Here is a 17,507-nt window from a genome sequence, read left to right on the forward strand (position 1 = left end):
TCTTGTGGAGTTAAACATAACCGTCGATATTTTGGCTATATGTTTCCAGTGGCTCACTAAATTTAAAAAAAACACATTCCTGCCTTTTTCCCATTAAAGTGTAATACTGTGCACTTTTTATTCTTCTGCCTGCTTATGAAAGCGGTTATATGATGTTTGTTTTGTTTTGTTTTGTTTTTTCCCATTGGACTGACTGTACGCTGTAATGCGCCTGATACGAAGTGAATTAAAATATGTTTAATTGACAACACATAGCTTCTTCACGATATGAGATTTTTTAAAATGTTTAATACAAAAAATAAACCAAAATAATGAAAAATCACGCCTTTAAGAGGTTTTTTTTTTTTACGGGTTTACCACGTGACCCAGCTGTCAAATATGGCCCCTTCCTTCTGGGTGTGAGAGAGGCGACAGTTGACAAAGGGAAGAAATCTGTCAAAAAGGACAGCACCAATTCACATCGCAGCACAACTCCGTCCAGATAACACTGCACTTATGTGGTACGTACGCTTGTCTTTGTCAGCTTGTGTATTATTCCCGGTGTGGCGTTATGCTACCTCGGTAGAGTCAGCTGTTTTTTTTGTCTGCCGTTAGCTTGATGCTGCTGGAGGTTGCAGCATCCTTGGCTGTATTAATATGGATGTTATAAATAAGTGGAGACATTTTTCTTTTCACTGTATCCGACAGAAACGATGGTCGTGTGTTAATACAACATCCACAGCTGATTCAGCCCAGTAGACATACAATCCAACCTCCAAGCAACCCCACACAGGAACAATAGGTTTATGCAGAAAGAATATTTCTCCTGCTGTCTCCTTTATTTGGTCTCACAGCGGTGTGGATTTCACACTGACTGGGAGAATGTTCAGTGTGGCCATAGTTCACGACAGAAAGCAGCGGATAAAGTAGGACCAAGGTTCACTGTTCAGATGAACCAACATGACTCATGGACAGTGATTCAGTCAGGCTGTCATATTTGCTTTAAAGGATGGGTTCACAATTTCTCCAGGTCTGTCTTAAAACAACAGTCAGGTGCCCATATGAACACTGAAAGAGGTTTTCCTCGCTGTAATCATTCCTCCTGTTCATAATGGTTATTAAAAGATCTCCTTCAACAATGTTAGGGATGGGGGACAAACTCCACAGTCCTTGTTTTGAGCAAAAAAGCATTTAAAAGTTTATCTGAAGCTTATTTGAGGCTTCAGCAGTCTGAGTTAGTCATATCAAGAGGATATCTGCCCACATTTACAGTCTTTTTAATATCAAATTCCCTCTTGTGGATAGTGTTTCCCGTTTGAGCTGCAGTGGAAGTATAATAACAAAAAGAAGGAGTTTGGCACTAAAAGGACTATAACGCTGAAAGATATCTACTTCTATCTGAAGCTTCATATTAACTTCAGATAAACTTTTAAATACATTTTTGCACAGGAGGAGGACTGCCGGAGGAATGATTATGGCAAGAAAAACATGTTTCTATGTTCATTTGAGAACCTGACAATTGGTTTAAGACAGACTTGAAAAACTGTGAACCTGATACTTATAATTACTGTCATTATTCTACGTGTTTATTCACATATTTTCTCTTAAATGGTTACCTGGCTGATTCAATTTCTCTCCATTTTTTCCAGACATCCTCAGCAAGTGAAAAGTGATGATGTGTGCGAGAGAGAGGAACTGACAGAAGAAGGCCTTCATTGTTGCAGACCATCTGTTCAGATCAACCCTTTCCCTCCCTCCCTCCATCGCCTCCCTGCGAGCCTCCACCCTGCAGCCATGCAGATCAACCCGGTGCTCGTGGAGTCCGCTGTAGTTTTGGCTGTGGTGCTGTGCGTCCACATGGCGGTTTGGAACCAGCACTCCTGGTGCAGCATAGCCCTCGTCATCCAGGCGTTCTACGTACAGCACAAATGGGACCGTCTGCTCAGGTCAGGGGGCGCGGTGTTCCAGTTCCGTCCTGCAGCAAACAGCGGCATCGTCCCGGCCTCCATGGTTATGCCCTTACTGGGCCTGGCGCTGAGGGAAAAGTGCTCTGCCTCAGGGAATGTCTACTTCGAGCGCTTCTCCATGGTGATCACCATCACAGGCATGATGCTGGCTCTGTTTCTCTCCCTGATTGCGCTGGGCATCACCAGACCCGTGCCCACAAACACCTGCGTGATCGCAGGTATGGCTGGCAGTGCAATCCTCTACACGACAAAGCAGACGCTGACGGTGTCTGAGGTCATCGAGGTGTTAGAGGTTCTGTTGATCTTCGTCTATCTCAGTCTGATTGTACTTTACTTGCTGCCACGATGCTTCACACCTGGAGAGGCGCTCCTCATCGTCGGTGGGATCAGTTTCATCGTCAACCAGCTCATCAAGCGCTCTCTGAACCTGGCAGAGGTGAAAGGCGATCCGGTGAACTATTTCCTGCCGGTCATAGTGGTGGGCTCACTGTTGCTGGGCGTTTTCTTTGCCCTGCTCTTCTGCTTCATGGAGTCCGAGACCTGGGTGTCATCACTTTTCTTTCACATGATGACAGCCGTTCTGGGTTTGGGAATCCTCATGCCGTGGCTCTCTCTGTTCATCGGCCGGCACCCCATCATGTGGCTGTTGGACTTTGTCACGTTAAATGACAGAAGACTCTGTCTGTTGGGGTACTGGGTGTTTCTAGGGGTCGTGGCCATATGTGTTGTGTTACACCAGAACTACCAGCGCCAGTCAGGATCCAAGAAGCACCAGGCCTCGACTATTGTCAGGAAGTACTTCCATCTGATTGTAGTGGCCACGTATGTTCCAGGGCTGATATACGACAGACAGCTGCTCCATGTGGCGTCTGTGGGTTGCTTGGCAGTTTTCTTGTTCCTGGAGTATGTGCGGTACTTTCGAATCCGCCCGGTGGGTCAGCTGCTCAGGCAGTTGCTCACCTTGTTTCTGGATGAGCGGGACTGTGGGCCTCTCATCCTGACCCACATCTACCTACTGCTGGGCATGTCTCTGCCCATTTGGCTGTTCCCTGGTCCCTGCGCCCCTAAGGGGATTCTTCCTGGTGCGGGCGGCCTGGTGCCTTATGCAGGTGTGCTGGCAGTGGGAGTCGGAGACACTGTGGCGTCTGTGTTTGGCAGCACTATGGGGGAGATCCGTTGGCCCGGCACTAAGAAAACAATGGAGGGAACTGCAACTTCTGTGTTCGCCCAGATCATCGCCGTGGCCATGTTTCTTATCTTCGATGCGAGCATCAACCTGAACTCCACCTATTCATGGATTGTTGGCTCCATCACTCTGGTGGCCATGTTGGAGGCCTACACCTCCCAAATAGACAACCTCCTACTCCCACTCTACCTCTTCATCCTGCTGTTGCTTTGACCGGACAGATGGCACAGACAAACACAGGGGTCTGCAGATCCCTTTCACCCCCTTTCTAGGAGGAAGAAAGAATGGTGAATTTGGGAAAATAATGTGTAATAAATCTGAATAAATATGATAGTAGAAAATCATAGAAGTCCCTTTAGGAATCACTGGAAAGGGGAGCTGTTGTACTAGCACAAGAAATAAATCAAGCCAGGTAATTGTTATCACAACAAAACCAATGTGGCACTAAAAAAAAATCTGCTCCGTACTTTATTTGGCAGCAGACTTGATGTTTGCATGACACTAGAGTCTGTTGTCTTCAGATCACAAGTCACTTCAGTATCAGTTGCTTTGAGAAATGAGTGTTTAAAATACAAGAAATGTCAGAAAAAATGTTGCTAAATATTTAAATTTAGTGACAGCGGTGTACGTTTCTTAGCGTGTCACCGCCCTGACCCCGTGGGTACTCGACCAACACCTCCTGAATTATGCAACAGGAGATTAAGTTTAGCAAAGTGGAAAAATGTCCTGTAAACATGTAGAACTCTGGACTCGTAGAGGGTACGGACGCTGCTAAATGGCACATTTTAATCATCAATGAAGAGGTTTTCTTATCTTGTACCTTGTTTTTTTTTTTTTTTTTGCAAATGGACACATGCCTTTGTATTGCCTTTGAAGAACATTATTTAAAGTTAGCTTATTGATATGTCTTTTTCTCAATCGACATGTTTATTAGATTATTTTTGCCTCCCCTATGGCAATATAAAAAGACTTACTGCTGAATATATTTGCCTTAAGAAGTATATTTTCTATCACATGTAACCTAGTATTGTAGACGCTGTAGATGAAAGCATGGCAGACGTCAAGAACACCTCTCAACTCTTCTTTATAAGGGCTGGTTTATACTTCGATATGGCAGAAAATCACTATGCTCCTGCATGACACTAATGTGAAATTCCAGTACTGTAACATGTACACAGGTATTCAAACAGTATATTTTTTGTTTGGTAAATTTATTTTGTTCAATACTTCTGTGGTTTGATGGGACCCCTTACAGGTAAACTTAATATATAGTACATTTCCTTGTGATACTGAGCCTTCACACCCTGGTCTGTATAGTCTGTAGATATGCTTTGGGCCAAAACTATGAACATAAGCCCTTCCTTTTAAAGCAACTTTTTTTTTTGTTACAGTTTATCAGAATTATTATTTAATATTTGCTTAATACCCTCACATGTCATCAGGTTTCATCTCACCATTCACCCAGAGATAGAAAATGCTACAGTTTATAACCTGAAACATGTTTTCAGCATGAATGAATTAACAGCTTTTAGTTTACGTTAATCCGTATATATCTTCTTTGGTGTTTTTTTTTTATGTTGTGATGACAATTTATTTGCATGATCCTGCTGGTATGTTATTTTTGCAAATCATCTTTACATTTTTGAAAATGTAATATTGCATGTTGAGTGCATCAGAGAAGAGCGATGAAATTGATATGCTTCTGATCTTTAGTCTATATGTTTAATACTCATTTGAGGACTGAGAATAGGGAGCTGTGTGAGTGACGGAGTGATTGCACTTTGATTTAAATAAAACAACATAAACATTAACCCTTGGCTTTCTCAATTTGATTTTAAGATTAACCTAAAAAGTTTGGATGTTGTGGTTTATAATCATTCTTACATAAAGTTTAGTTGCGTCTTAAAATGATCATACTTGAAAATAAAAATGCTTACTGTTGTCTGTAAAAAGAATAGGAATCTGCCATCCCATTTTGACACAAACATGGGGAAAAAATTACCTTAAACATAAATAAAGCTGGTTGGTGACAATGTTGTTGAGGAGATCCTGAATAAAAGTGGATCTAAGTGTCTAAGTTGTATTGTGGAGCGTCCATAGAAATCTGGTCACAAGGTTTAAAATGTTTATTCAAATTGATTTTCAGTCTTAAAAATTCTCATTTAAAAAACATTGATAAATTCATCAAAATGTGCTTTAGATATCATTGAGCCACTACTGATTTTGCTGCTGAAGAAATTGTGTCTCTGTTCAGTAGCTTAGAGAAATAGATGGTGTCACAAGATATAAAACAAGCTGTGAGAAACTGCAGTACATCTGCTCTGATTAAAACTGTTCATACATGTTGGTCCTTCATCGGGAAAGAAAAGCTCTTGTGTCTTTTCCATGAAATGCAGCATCAAAGACATCCTTCACTTAGCATAGAGAGGCGGGAAAGGGAGCTCTTCAGTGGGTTGCAGCCTTCAATGACCGAAGAAAAGGAAACATGACAGATGGGTTAAAACTTGAGTCTTAAAGTGACACTAAGTGACTTTTGAAAGAAGAAATGTCACTATTACAAATGAAAACCTGAATTAATAAGCTATAAAACACATCCTTGTTTATTTCAATACATGCTGCTACAGCCATACTTGGTCTGGTGTGACCAGTAGTTTGTGGTGGCTAATGTTAGCTAACTTAACATACAGTATATAGCTCTATAGAGTAAGTGTCTTCTCTACTTGTTACTCCGATACACTATTACACTATGTTTTAGCATTCATTATTATCTCGTATCAGTCTTTTGTGGCTACAGTGTCCATCTGATCAGCAAACATTTTGTAGTCTTGCTAAAGCTACGCTGTAGCGCTTTCTTTACTTCTGTTGAACAGCGGCCACCGCAGCACACTGTATTTCCTCTCATTTTAAAGACTTTAAAGAGCAGAAAACAACAAACAAACAAACATTGAAATATTTATCTGTGACATTCAGAAACAGTAGCACAAGTGAAGAGGAGTAATTCAATGTCAGTCACACAATTATATGTAAAGTTTGCTACCATTAGCTAACATTAGCAACCATTAGCTACTGGTGATACGAGACCGAGAAAGGTTGTAGCAACAAAACGTCTGAGTGTTTTGACTAATGAAGACAAATTTGTAATGGTTATGAATTCAACTTCTCATCTGTAAGAGGAAGAATTTCTTATTTCTTCTTTCAAAGTATACATAATGCCACTATAATGTCTCAGGACATCAGTGGTACTAAGTACAGTATTCAAGTACTGTACTTAAGTATGATTTTAAGGTACTTATTTTCATTTTACGCTACTTGATACTTCTACTCCACTACATTTCAAAAGGTAAATATTGTACTTTTTACTCCACTACATTTATTTTACAGCTTAGTTACTTCTTAGATGAAAAGTTTACATAAAATGACATTATAACTTAATAAAGTAATGATAATAATTGCATTGTTACAGATTAAACAAGTGGTTCCCAAACCATTTGGCTTGTGGGCCCTTACAAAAAAATCAGTATCATGTATTTGTGTCTCTTGGTCATGTTTCAGATGTCTACAAGTTGTTTGCAGTTACACCAAAGAGACACTTTCCCTCACATAGTTTCAAATAAATAACCCAAGGGAGGTGAAACTCTTCAAATATGAAAAGATTAAAGAAAGGTTCTTAAAAATTCCTACCCAAATCATCTCAAGACTCCTCAGATTTATCTTATGACCCTTACAGAGTAGTCCAAAGTAGCTCCACAATTAAATGCTTCTTATGCATTGACTTATCAGTATTAAGAATGTACTTTGTTCATTTTATTTAATATATAAGTCAAAGCCCGATTTTCTGCAAACACGTATTTTTACTTTAGTACTTAAAGTAAATTTAGCTGGTAATACTTTCATACTTTTACTTCAGTAGGACTTTAAATGCAGGACTTTCACATATAATGTCCTCCTCTATTTGCTGATTCTGATGTCCATCTGCTGTAAAACACCTGACTAACCTAAAAAAAAATGTAAACAGCATAAAAAACAGCCCAGCTCCAATAAATCCTCACCAGTTGTCGGGGCTCCAGCGGGTGTCCTGGGACTCCATCATGTGGAAGGCATAGACATGGCGAGAGTCTTCAGAGGTGTTTTCAGCACTGCGATGTACAACTTGACCATGGATCAGGACGACACCGCCTGAACAAGGAGAGATGGTCGGATAGGTTGGGAATGTGCGATAGTTCACCCCATCTCATAGCTTTATTTGGTGCTACACAGTACTAAGGCTGCAAAAAACAATTATTCTTTTTATCAGTGAATCTGTCAATTATTTTTCAGATTAATCATTTCGTCTACAGGATGTCAGAAATAGTGAAAAATTACAATTTGCTTGTTTTGTCCGACCTGAAGACCAAAACCCAAAGATATTTAGTTCCGAAAAATATAAAAATTAGTTGGAAAAAGCGATGGTTTGGCATTTTTACTGGTAAATTACTTAAAAGTTTAATTATTTTCCAAAATTGTTAATAGGTTTAATTTTCTGTGGACTCATTAAAAGAAATAGTTTGACATTTTGGGAAATATACTTACTCGCTTTTATTTAGAGTTAGATGATAAAATTAATACTGCTTTCATGACTGTATGGTAAGTATGAAGCTACAGCTAGCAGCTGGTTAGCTTAGCTTAGCATAAACACTAGAAACAGGGGAAACAGCTAGCCTGGCTCTGTCAGAAGTTAACAAAATCAGCCTAACAAAAACAGCACCTTTGAAGCTTACTGTTATAGCTCATTTAATTTGTGCAAAAACAAAAGTGTAAAAAAACACATTTTGTGGTTTTTGTGTGCGCAGGACTATTTATTGACCAGGCGTCCCACAATCAAGTAAGTGAATAAACGTATTTTCAAAAATGTTGACATATTCCTTAAAATGACTATTTGTTTCAAGCAATACACAATGCATAATATGAATACAGTGCATTTAGATATTTTACCAAAATTGGCTCAAAAACTCCCTCTGAATGAATGACATCTGTGCATCTCTACACCAATCACTGGATATTTTTGTCTTGTGTAGCATACTGTACATCCCTGACAGAGCCTTGGTCAGAAAGTGCCTAAAAATACCCACTTAAATTTAAAGACACATGTGATTTACCTTTTTTAACCGGTGTCGCGATAAACTTATCTTCATCATAGTCTTGCTCTTTACCGATGAAGTCTGTCAGGGGAAAGGTGCCCTTTGGGGTACGCACCATTCGCCGGGTAATACCGACTGGGAAAAGGAGAGGAATAAAACATACCAATTCATACAGTATGATGAGAAACGAAATAGTGGCTGGATGAGTGCAACAACCACTATCTGAGGCAACAGTGTGAAGAAAGTTATACTGTGAGCTTACTGTTGTGTGACCCCGGGATAAACCACAGGCAGCCATTATTAACAGTGGCGTCCTCCAGGGCTATCCACATTCCAACAACTCTGCCCAGTGGCTCCGTGTACAGAAATGTGGCGTCTTGGTGAGGCGTCACTAAGAAACAGACAATAATCTGCTGCAAATTCATGATAAAATGATATTTATGTCAAAAATGTTAAAGGATAGATTCATAATTTTTCAGGACTGGCTTGAAACAACAGTCAGGTGCCGATATGAACACTGAAACAGGTTTTTCTTGCGGTAATTATTCCTTCTGTTCACACTGACCATTAGATAAACCCCTCCAAATGTGTTTACATTGACTATGTGTACATGCACACTAATATTCCACTATTATTCTGACTATGACAATATGTAAACAGTTTGGATATTCTGAATTAGGCCTTATTCCAAATGTAGTACTTTCTGATACAGAAGACACGTAGGATATGCCAGTATTATTCGGGTTTTAGGAGCATTTTTTGGACATGAACACCGCGCATTCTGAATAAACATTTCAATTGCGGTTTTTACTGCTGTTTGCGACACACAGCCCTCTTGCTTATTTACCACTGGACAGGCAAAATGGAGCAAGAAGGCAGACAGACAAGAGGAATGAGAGGAGAGTAGAGAGCTGTTCAGGGGGGGCTGGAAAAACAGAGCGTGCCTTCTTCACAACAGGGACGGAGGGGATTGGTTATTATCCTGACATGAAGCAATGGACTGACAGTAACGACTCGCACCAAAAACACTCAGCAGTGTTGTAAACATCATGGGACAACCTTGGTACTGGATGTTCCTGTAACTATAAATTTACAATGTCAGTCATATCAATATAAATTAATAATATCACTAATGTTTTTCAGCTCAATGGTTTACTTCACTGCCTGCAGAGATCTTGTGATTCCTGTTCCCACTGGAGCAGAGGGAGACGCTGAAAACCCTCTGCATGTAACCAGTAATATTAATTTTCATTAGCCATTTAAACAGCTTAGTAGGAATACTGTCTTTTTCAGGATAAGGGCAAAAACCGGAATATTTTGTGTGTGTGAACGTAGTCGATGTAAGTGATGGGGGACAAAATCCACAGACCTTGTTTTGAGCAAAAATGTATTTAAAAGTTTATCTGAAGCTAATTTGAAGCTTCAGCAGTCTGAGTTAGTAGATAAAGTCGAGACCTCCCACAGTTAACAGTCTTTATAGTAAGAAATTCCCTCTTTGTGTCTCAACAGGCAGCGTTTTCCTGTTGAGTTGCAGTGAAAGTATAGTAGCAAAAGACGGAATTTGTCACTAAAAAGACTGTTAACTTTGAAAGGTATCTTCTTGATTTGACTATTTTGGATGGTTGAAACCTAATATTAGCTTCAAATAAACTTTTCAATACATTTTTGAACAGATGGAGAGCTGTGGATTTTGTCCTCCATCAAGCACCCTGTGTGTAAATCTGCAGTAAATGTCCAGTATAAACAGGAGGAATGATTACAGCAAGAAAAACATATGTTCTTCTGGGCACCTGATTATTGTTTTAGGACAGACTTGAAAAACTGTGAACCTATCCTTTAATTGCATGAGCTTATCATATCATAACTGACTTTTTTTAAATAAGTTTATTTTCTTACCTTCCCCACCGATTCCTGGTTGCTAAGAAAAAGACGGAGAAGGAGAAATTATATTTTGCTCTAAACTACCCATGTAGCATCATCTAACACTGTCAGATAGATACATAAATATATAGATAGAGTCTGTGCTTTACCTTAAAAATATACATGCTTTGCAGTATCACCGGATCTACAAGACCGAGCTTCTTAGCGATGCTCTGTGAGAACAAGGTTTGACGTGAACGTTGGTTACTCTGTGACTCAGTACATCATTCTCTCATATTGTTGAACAGCTTACCTGAACTCTGGGTGAATGTGTAACCTTTTTGTACAAAGGCTCATAAGCATGTAGCGCTAGAAGAAGAAAACTGTGATTAGTTAAAGACTTTTCAAAAGCCCTGTGTGCACGTTGGTAGAAGATTTCAATTAGAAATCTCACCATGTCCGACTTTATTGAGTGATCGTTCTTTTGGTACGATGAATTCCCCTGCAAGCCAAGAAAAAGAGCTTTAACCGTCTTATTTTACATTTTACCTTTTAGTGAAATAACACTCAAAAGAATCTAAACTCACCTTTGTCGTCAAAAACTCCTTTCTCAAAGAAAAAGCGGATCTTATCTCCACTGGTGATGAAATAGTCAGCATTTCCCTGCAGGTCAAAAAGTTAACATCGGTCACCTGATCCATCAGAGAGCTGATTGCATTACAGAGACAAACTCCACGGACACTGACTACACTGTTGACACAAGAGTTTTCTATTAGCCTGAAAGGAAGGACACTTAAGGTCGAGGTAAACACGGAGAGGTAACGTATCTACTTAGAGCAGTGAATGAAAACAAGTAGGAGCCTTACCTGCATCTTTAATTGAGATGTGATGGCAGGCATGTGAGAGAAACATTGTGGAGTAAAACTGTGAGTCACTGATACTCTTTTAAAGACTCATCTCATGGACGACTACACGTTAGATCACCTGCGTTTTGAGCTGCTCGTCGTGGTAGGTGGAGAAGGTGGTGCGGCAGTGCTCCGGGACGTCCATCCGGTCCACTATATCCGTCATCCTCTGCTTCAGTTCATCGCACTCCTGGGAGGTCAGGAGCCCGTCCAGAACCACGTACCCATCGTCCATGTACTACCAAGAGGGAGGAAAGTGCTGCTCAGTCAGTTTCACCAGGACTCTAGACTTGTTCTCTCAGTATTTTTTTTAATGTCTATTTCCACTTTTTCACACAAAGATGCAACTTAAGTAGTAGAAAAATCTTTCTTCTCTCCAATTAAGTGAATTCTATGCTTAAACTTACAGACTAAATCTTAATTAAATGAAAACAGAACACAGGAAAAGAAATCTTAGCTTTTATGTTATTGTATACTATCAATTTAGACTGAGGCTGCAACTAACGATTATGTTCATTATATATTTATCACTTAATAAAATGTCCATCACAGTCTCCTAAACCCAAAGTGATCATCAAATTGCTTTTTTTTTCTTAAAGTAATAATCCAAAACCAAAAGTTCTCCAGTTTACTATCACATGACATGAAAAAAGCAGCAAATCCTCACAACTAGGAGGCGAAAACTAAGAAAGATTTGGCATTTCTACCTCAAAATTACTAGATCCAATGCTCGATTATTAAAATTAGTCGCTGATATTTTTCTGTTGATTGACTAATCGATGATTCAACTAATTGTTTCAGCTCTAATTCACACTATTAAGACTCAAAGCTACTGTTGCTTCACACAGCAGAATAAACAGACATTTGGCGTGTGGCCACTTGTAACTGCTGTAACTGCCTCTTATGTAATCAGACTAACATGTGGACAAATGCTTTCATAAAAACCACATTAATGTTAACGACTAAGAGTAGATTAAAAAGGTCACTTTCACATTTATTAGAGACACACAGATATTCTTGGAACATACAGTAGTCTGATTAAGTCAGATTTAATTTCAATTAAATTGTAATTAAAGTTAAAAACATGAAGCTACACCTCGTTTTGATTTGAATGTAATGCTCACCTTTTGCACATCACGATCCGTCATGAAATCCATGCTGGTCTGCTCGCAGAGGTTCAGTTCATGGGACGATGTGTTAATTTTCTCATCCAACCTGGAGCTGGACGCCGAGTTTTATTTTTCCTAGGATGGCGAAGTCATGTCCCGCCCTACTCTCCCTCTGATTGGCTAATACTCATTACCATCGTTGGTTGGGTTGGTTACGTTTCAGCATGAGGAGTGTGATCGGTTAGAGTTAGGGTAGGAATATCAGGGGTAAGCCAATCAGACGCAGAGTAAGGCGGGTCATGACTTCGCCATCCTAGGAACAAAAATACGGCGAGGTCGACGGACTGATTTCCGACCACGTGACATGTCTAAATCAATTGACGTGTAACGGTTCAGAGACTCTAATAGGATTTTGGACTTTTATCTCTCTCACCGCAGACGTCCCCTCCGTCATGCAGGTGCTGCAGTAGCCCGGTATGACCTCTAGATGTCGCTCGTGTCGTTGATGTAACATGGAGGTGAATACAAACCAATTACATCACCATCCTGTGGCCACTCTGGATACCAGACTCTGGATACACAGGCCTAAATATATAATTAAGGACCAGTGCTGGTTAAGGTTAATAATATTATTGTAGTTTTTTTGAAGTCGTTTTGTCATTCTGACCATCAGGCACCACTTTGACTTCTTTTAAAGAGAACAAATTGAATCCTAAATTGAGGTTCAGGTCACTGGTTCTCAACCAAGGGGGGGGGGGGGGGGGGGGGTCACAAGATGTTTAACAGAATAGGAAATCAGCAACACAAAATTAAGTTTCCTCTTTGAGACTTTTTAATCTTAGCTTTTTTGCCTCATCAATTATTATGAATTAAACATTAAAATGTTTTCAAACCTGTGAAGGAAAAAATCACTTTTTGGCTGAACCCTTAAATATATGCACCCTGTGATGACGACTCACAAGCAGACAATGTGTTTGTTTTAAGAGGTAACAGGTCAAAACAGTTGAGAATCATTGGTATAAACTGTGAAAACGGGCTCCAACTAAGTGTTTTGCATGTGTAGAGTTCAGTACTGGTTGGACGGCCCCAAAGTTTGCAACCTTGTGCGCCCTCTAAAGTCATCCATCATAAAATAAGTCATCCTTGTCCACGTAAATGAGGGAACACACTGTGCTTGTGGAAAGGAGAAAAATAATTAGCCATCATTTTAGATACCCTGACTGTTCCTGATGAGGAGCAGCAGAGCATTAGTGCAGCCAATATTCCCCGTGAGGAAGAAATAATGCTTATGAACATTTTCTCGGCAGATAATATGATGTGTCACAGCAGGGAAAAGCTTGGGTGTGATTAATAACATTAATAACGTAATAACAGCCTCAGGGTCCTGGTATTGTTTGCTGACTTACCGGGATAGCTAATAAGAACTGAGCCATCATTAATGGTATTAATTACACCTGAGCTTTCCCTGAAATTAAATCGTCATCAGGTCTATTAGCCTACTTCTTACTTCTTCATTAATTAAAAAAAACATGTCTGAGGGACAGCGGTGCTCAGGACCGTCCCCCCCTGAATCCGCTAGATGAGGAATGAACTTTTGCGACAGGACTTTAGTGTTAAGTGTTTATTTTATTATCATGTGTCAGAATGGTACAAAAGTAGGGTCTGAACATTAGGAAATCAAAGTTCAGTTGTCCATTGTTACAGACGTCCCGCTTAAAAAGCCAGTGTTCAGTCCACTTGGCAACGATTAATAAAGGCCTTTGTCACATGTGATACAGACGGTGCTGATTAAAATGAGTCTGTCCATCCAGGTTATAGTTTTTAATTTATATTCCACAATGATTGTTGCTCGGGAGGGGGTGGGGGTGGGGGGTTAAGATGGGCGGCTTTCGATATGGCTATACTGCACCGACATTCAGCGTCAACAAACCCATGCTGCGAGAGAGGAAATGGATGTGAAACCCGGAAAACGAAACCAACAAACCGTTTCCATATATCCCTGATCTACAGGCATCAGAATACAGAGATGGATCTCAGTTTTTCTGTACATAGTTAATACAATCATGTATTTCAAAAAAAAAAAAAAAAAAAAAAAAGTTTTAAACATACATATGTAGAGATTAGAAGTCAATGCAATCATGGCAGTTTGAGAATAATGCCATTTTCAGGGGTTAGTGCCCAAGTGAAATGGTATGTGGCCATTCAAAAATGTACAATCTTCAGAAATATTACAGATATTAACAGCTGATGTGTACTATTACACACAATGCCCACACTGGAGGGTGAGCTCACCTCCATTTACAGTATGTTAAGATTGTCAAGAGTCCTTTTTGTTGGTTTTTTTTGTTGTTTTTTTTGGGACAACAAGCTGCGTCCAAAGAAACTCGCACAAACAACTCGCTGTCTGCTGTAAAAAAAAACAAAAACAACAAAAAAACAAAAAAACCCTCTGTGGATCCAAGTGAGTTAATGTGTAAGAATAAACGGATCATTAACTAAGGCATACATAACATAAAAACAGAAGACATTCTTTGATATTTTGTATTTTAAAAAAGGACAGGTTCACAATTTTTTCAAGTCTGACTTAAACCACTAGGAGTCCAAATGAACATTTAAACAGGATTTGCTCGCTGTAATAATTTCTTCTGTTCATACTGATCATTAGAAAATCCCCTTCAAATGTGCTTATGACAGTGATGGGGGACAAAATTCACAGTCCTCATTTTGAGCGATTCTTTTTAAATTTCAAATTCAAAATGGCCGGTATGAAAAGGAAGGATGATTACAGCAAGAAGAAAAAAAAACATGTCAGTGTTCATTTGGGGACCTGACAATTGTTATAGGACATATTTGAAAAATTGTGACCCAAACCTTTAACATTCAGGCGACAAAGAACACAAAACAAGCAAAAAATATTTTGGTGCATTTACACAGAATTTAACAAAAAAAAGCTTTTAAATGTATTGATTGAGGTTAATTAATGTATTCAGAAGAGGCTGCTTCTGATATGATACTTATTAAAGTGCTAGCACAGAGTTTTCATATAACTAAGGGGCATTTGATTAGTCACTTCCTCCTTTCAGTCCTCCGCAAACGGCTGACTGACCTCATCTCAGACCTTCATCTGATTCACTGACGCCGACATGCAGGAAAGGGAGTGGGGCTCGCAGGTTAAATGTGCTCATCTTGTGACTCAGAGGGAAGTGACAGTGAAGGATTGAACGGCTGTGGTCAAAAACTCTGGACGTCAGGAACATGACTGAGGCCCAAATATTTGCGGATATAAATCCAAATGTTAGTAGTAGGATATAATGAGGAACATTTGGGTGGCTTACAGATGTAGACTGACCATGATAAAGCTGAAATAGAGAAATGCCTCATATATGAATGAATGAATATGTATGTAGCAATTGTAGCAAATATTCTGATAAGCTGAGTTCCCAGTGACGCCCTGAGACAGATTTCTACGTCACTCTTGAACTTCAAGAGTTATGTCAACTACAACTGCTCTACCAAGAAAAACTTAAGGGTCAGATAAAGGTCAGAACTTCCTCCTTTAGAAAAACTAAGGATGGAAAAAAACATTAAGCTGAGACTTTCCAACCTCTAATGACTCGACCACCAATTTAAGGCCAAAACACACTTAACAACACAATAACAGATGAGCAGTATTTAAAGGTCCTTGGTGGTGTACTGCAGGTAGGATTTTTTTTTTGTGTGTCAGCATCACTGGCGACTGCACTGCACCACAATGACCTGTGTTACTGTATCAAATTTAGTTTAGTGTGACATAAAAGTTGTCCTACAAGTTGTGCCTAAACCTATGGCCTATAAAGGTATATATCCTTTGCAGTTTAATGCGCTAGGAACTGAATATGTTTGCATTTGTTTGGCATCCAACAGGTCAACAGTCACTACCTGCACATTACAAAGAAAAACAGGGTTTTGCTGTTACTTGGCACTATTAAGATCTAACCAGGGCAGATATACTGTACCACGTTTCACCACTGAAAACTATTTCAATGTTTAGAAACTGTATACAAGCTGAGATTCGTTGTTTCTCTGATGTCATCTGTTTGCTTTTTTCCCTCCCATCTCTCTGTCCGTGACCTTTGCGTCTAACTCGGTAGCTTGTCGACACATTTGAGACTCTTCTTTCAGAACGGGTACTGCCTTTAAGACTTTGCTAGTGACCCCTAGAGGGGGCATTTGGATTTAGCCAAGGCCTCAGTGAACTTCACTGTGAACAAAAGGTGCAATTGTATATATCGCAAAAAGTGAAAAAGCTAAAAAATCAAAAAGATACAGCTGGTAACAATAAGACCACATAACCGTATGACTGATATGCATGAAACAAAGACGTTAAACATTTCAGCTATACATTTTACAACACACAGAAAAACAAGTTGTGAATGTGATGTTTTGTGATCATTAACAGGGCATACAGCTTGTAAAAGGTAAGGCCATATTAGCAACAATGGATGCCTGGCTGGAGTAAACATAGCAGGTTTACTCCAAATGATGCTATTAAATCCAAGGTACTAAGTGTTTCAAGCAGACAAAGCATGTTGCACTAATTTGGACCATGGATGTGGAAACCACATATTCTGCATACTCTCTCTGCAAATAAATGTTTCCCTTGTGTAGAGTTGGTCAGAACCAGTTTCCTTCACTCTGTAATTTCCTGTTTTTCCTCCTTTTGCTCTTGAATGGATAAACACAGATCTGACAAATGTCCAGCATCCCTGGAGTAAACTAAGCGTGATAAATAAAAAGGGCTAGCATACAAACAGCCGGGCACTTGAGTCACTAACACCAACACTTCTCTTTTGGAGACTGGCAGCGAGTTAAGACTCTCCTGTCACATTGTCAAATGTTCATCCACTTGGAGGTGCCATATAGGTAATAATCATATATGGTCTCATAATTCAATAATCAGGATTAAAAAAGTACCTTGTTTCTTGTTTTTATAGTCTTGTATCATCTACCAGTTGTATGATTAGCATTGTGCAAGCTTGCATATCTTTTACTTTAATAATAAGAGAGAAATCAACTGGAGTTTTCTGAATGTGACCCTGTAACTTTAATACAGGTAGAGCAAACTTCATGTCAGCAGGGGACATATTGTGTAATTATGACTGAATCAGTGAAGCAACATATATTAGCCTTCAATTGAACAAAGGTCACTTAAGATCTTTGACTACAGATATACAGTGCATTCAGAAACTATTCAGACCCCTTCACTATTTTTCACATTTTGTTATGTTGCAGCTGTTAAATTCATTTCCTCCCTCATCAATCTACAATCAATACCCTATAATGACAAAGCAAAAAAAAGGATTTTAGAAATTTTTGCAACTTTATAAAAAAGGAGAAACTGAAAT

The 17,507-nt window shown here is 39.4% G+C and overlaps 2 protein-coding genes across 3 annotated transcripts; one reads left to right on the top strand and one right to left on the bottom strand.

Annotated features, from left to right (window-relative positions):
* The first annotated feature begins 305 nt into the window (after nucleotides 1–305).
* Nucleotides 306–5,169, top strand: dolk (dolichol kinase). Its single transcript, XM_042395918.1, has 2 exons — nucleotides 306–500; nucleotides 1,629–5,169. Exon 2 carries the CDS (start codon nucleotides 1,774–1,776, stop codon nucleotides 3,343–3,345), a length of 1,572 nt encoding a protein of 523 aa, XP_042251852.1. The 5' UTR covers nucleotides 306–500; nucleotides 1,629–1,773; the 3' UTR covers nucleotides 3,346–5,169.
* Nucleotides 5,170–5,243: 74 nt separating this feature from the next.
* phyhd1 (phytanoyl-CoA dioxygenase domain containing 1) lies at nucleotides 5,244–12,246 on the bottom strand. 2 transcript variants are annotated; one of them, XM_042395398.1, is made up of 11 exons: nucleotides 12,139–12,246; nucleotides 11,094–11,252; nucleotides 10,697–10,772; nucleotides 10,564–10,611; nucleotides 10,423–10,478; nucleotides 10,280–10,342; nucleotides 10,146–10,167; nucleotides 8,512–8,640; nucleotides 8,268–8,384; nucleotides 7,182–7,308; nucleotides 5,244–5,592 (listed from the first exon to the last, which is right to left on the bottom strand). In XM_042395398.1, the coding sequence occupies exons 1-11, from the start codon at nucleotides 12,169–12,171 to the stop codon at nucleotides 5,544–5,546; spliced, it is 879 nt and encodes a 292-aa protein (XP_042251332.1). In that variant the 5' UTR covers nucleotides 12,172–12,246; the 3' UTR covers nucleotides 5,244–5,543. The 2 variants fall into 2 exon arrangements, with proteins under 2 accessions (XP_042251332.1, XP_042251333.1); XM_042395399.1 differs by lacking the exons at nucleotides 11,094–11,252; nucleotides 12,139–12,246 and adding an exon at nucleotides 10,976–11,082.
* Between the last annotated feature and the right edge of the window lie 5,261 nt (nucleotides 12,247–17,507).

This window comes from Thunnus maccoyii, chromosome 19 (assembly GCF_910596095.1).
Source record: "Thunnus maccoyii chromosome 19, fThuMac1.1, whole genome shotgun sequence".
NCBI lineage: Eukaryota > Metazoa > Chordata > Actinopteri > Scombriformes > Scombridae > Thunnus > Thunnus maccoyii.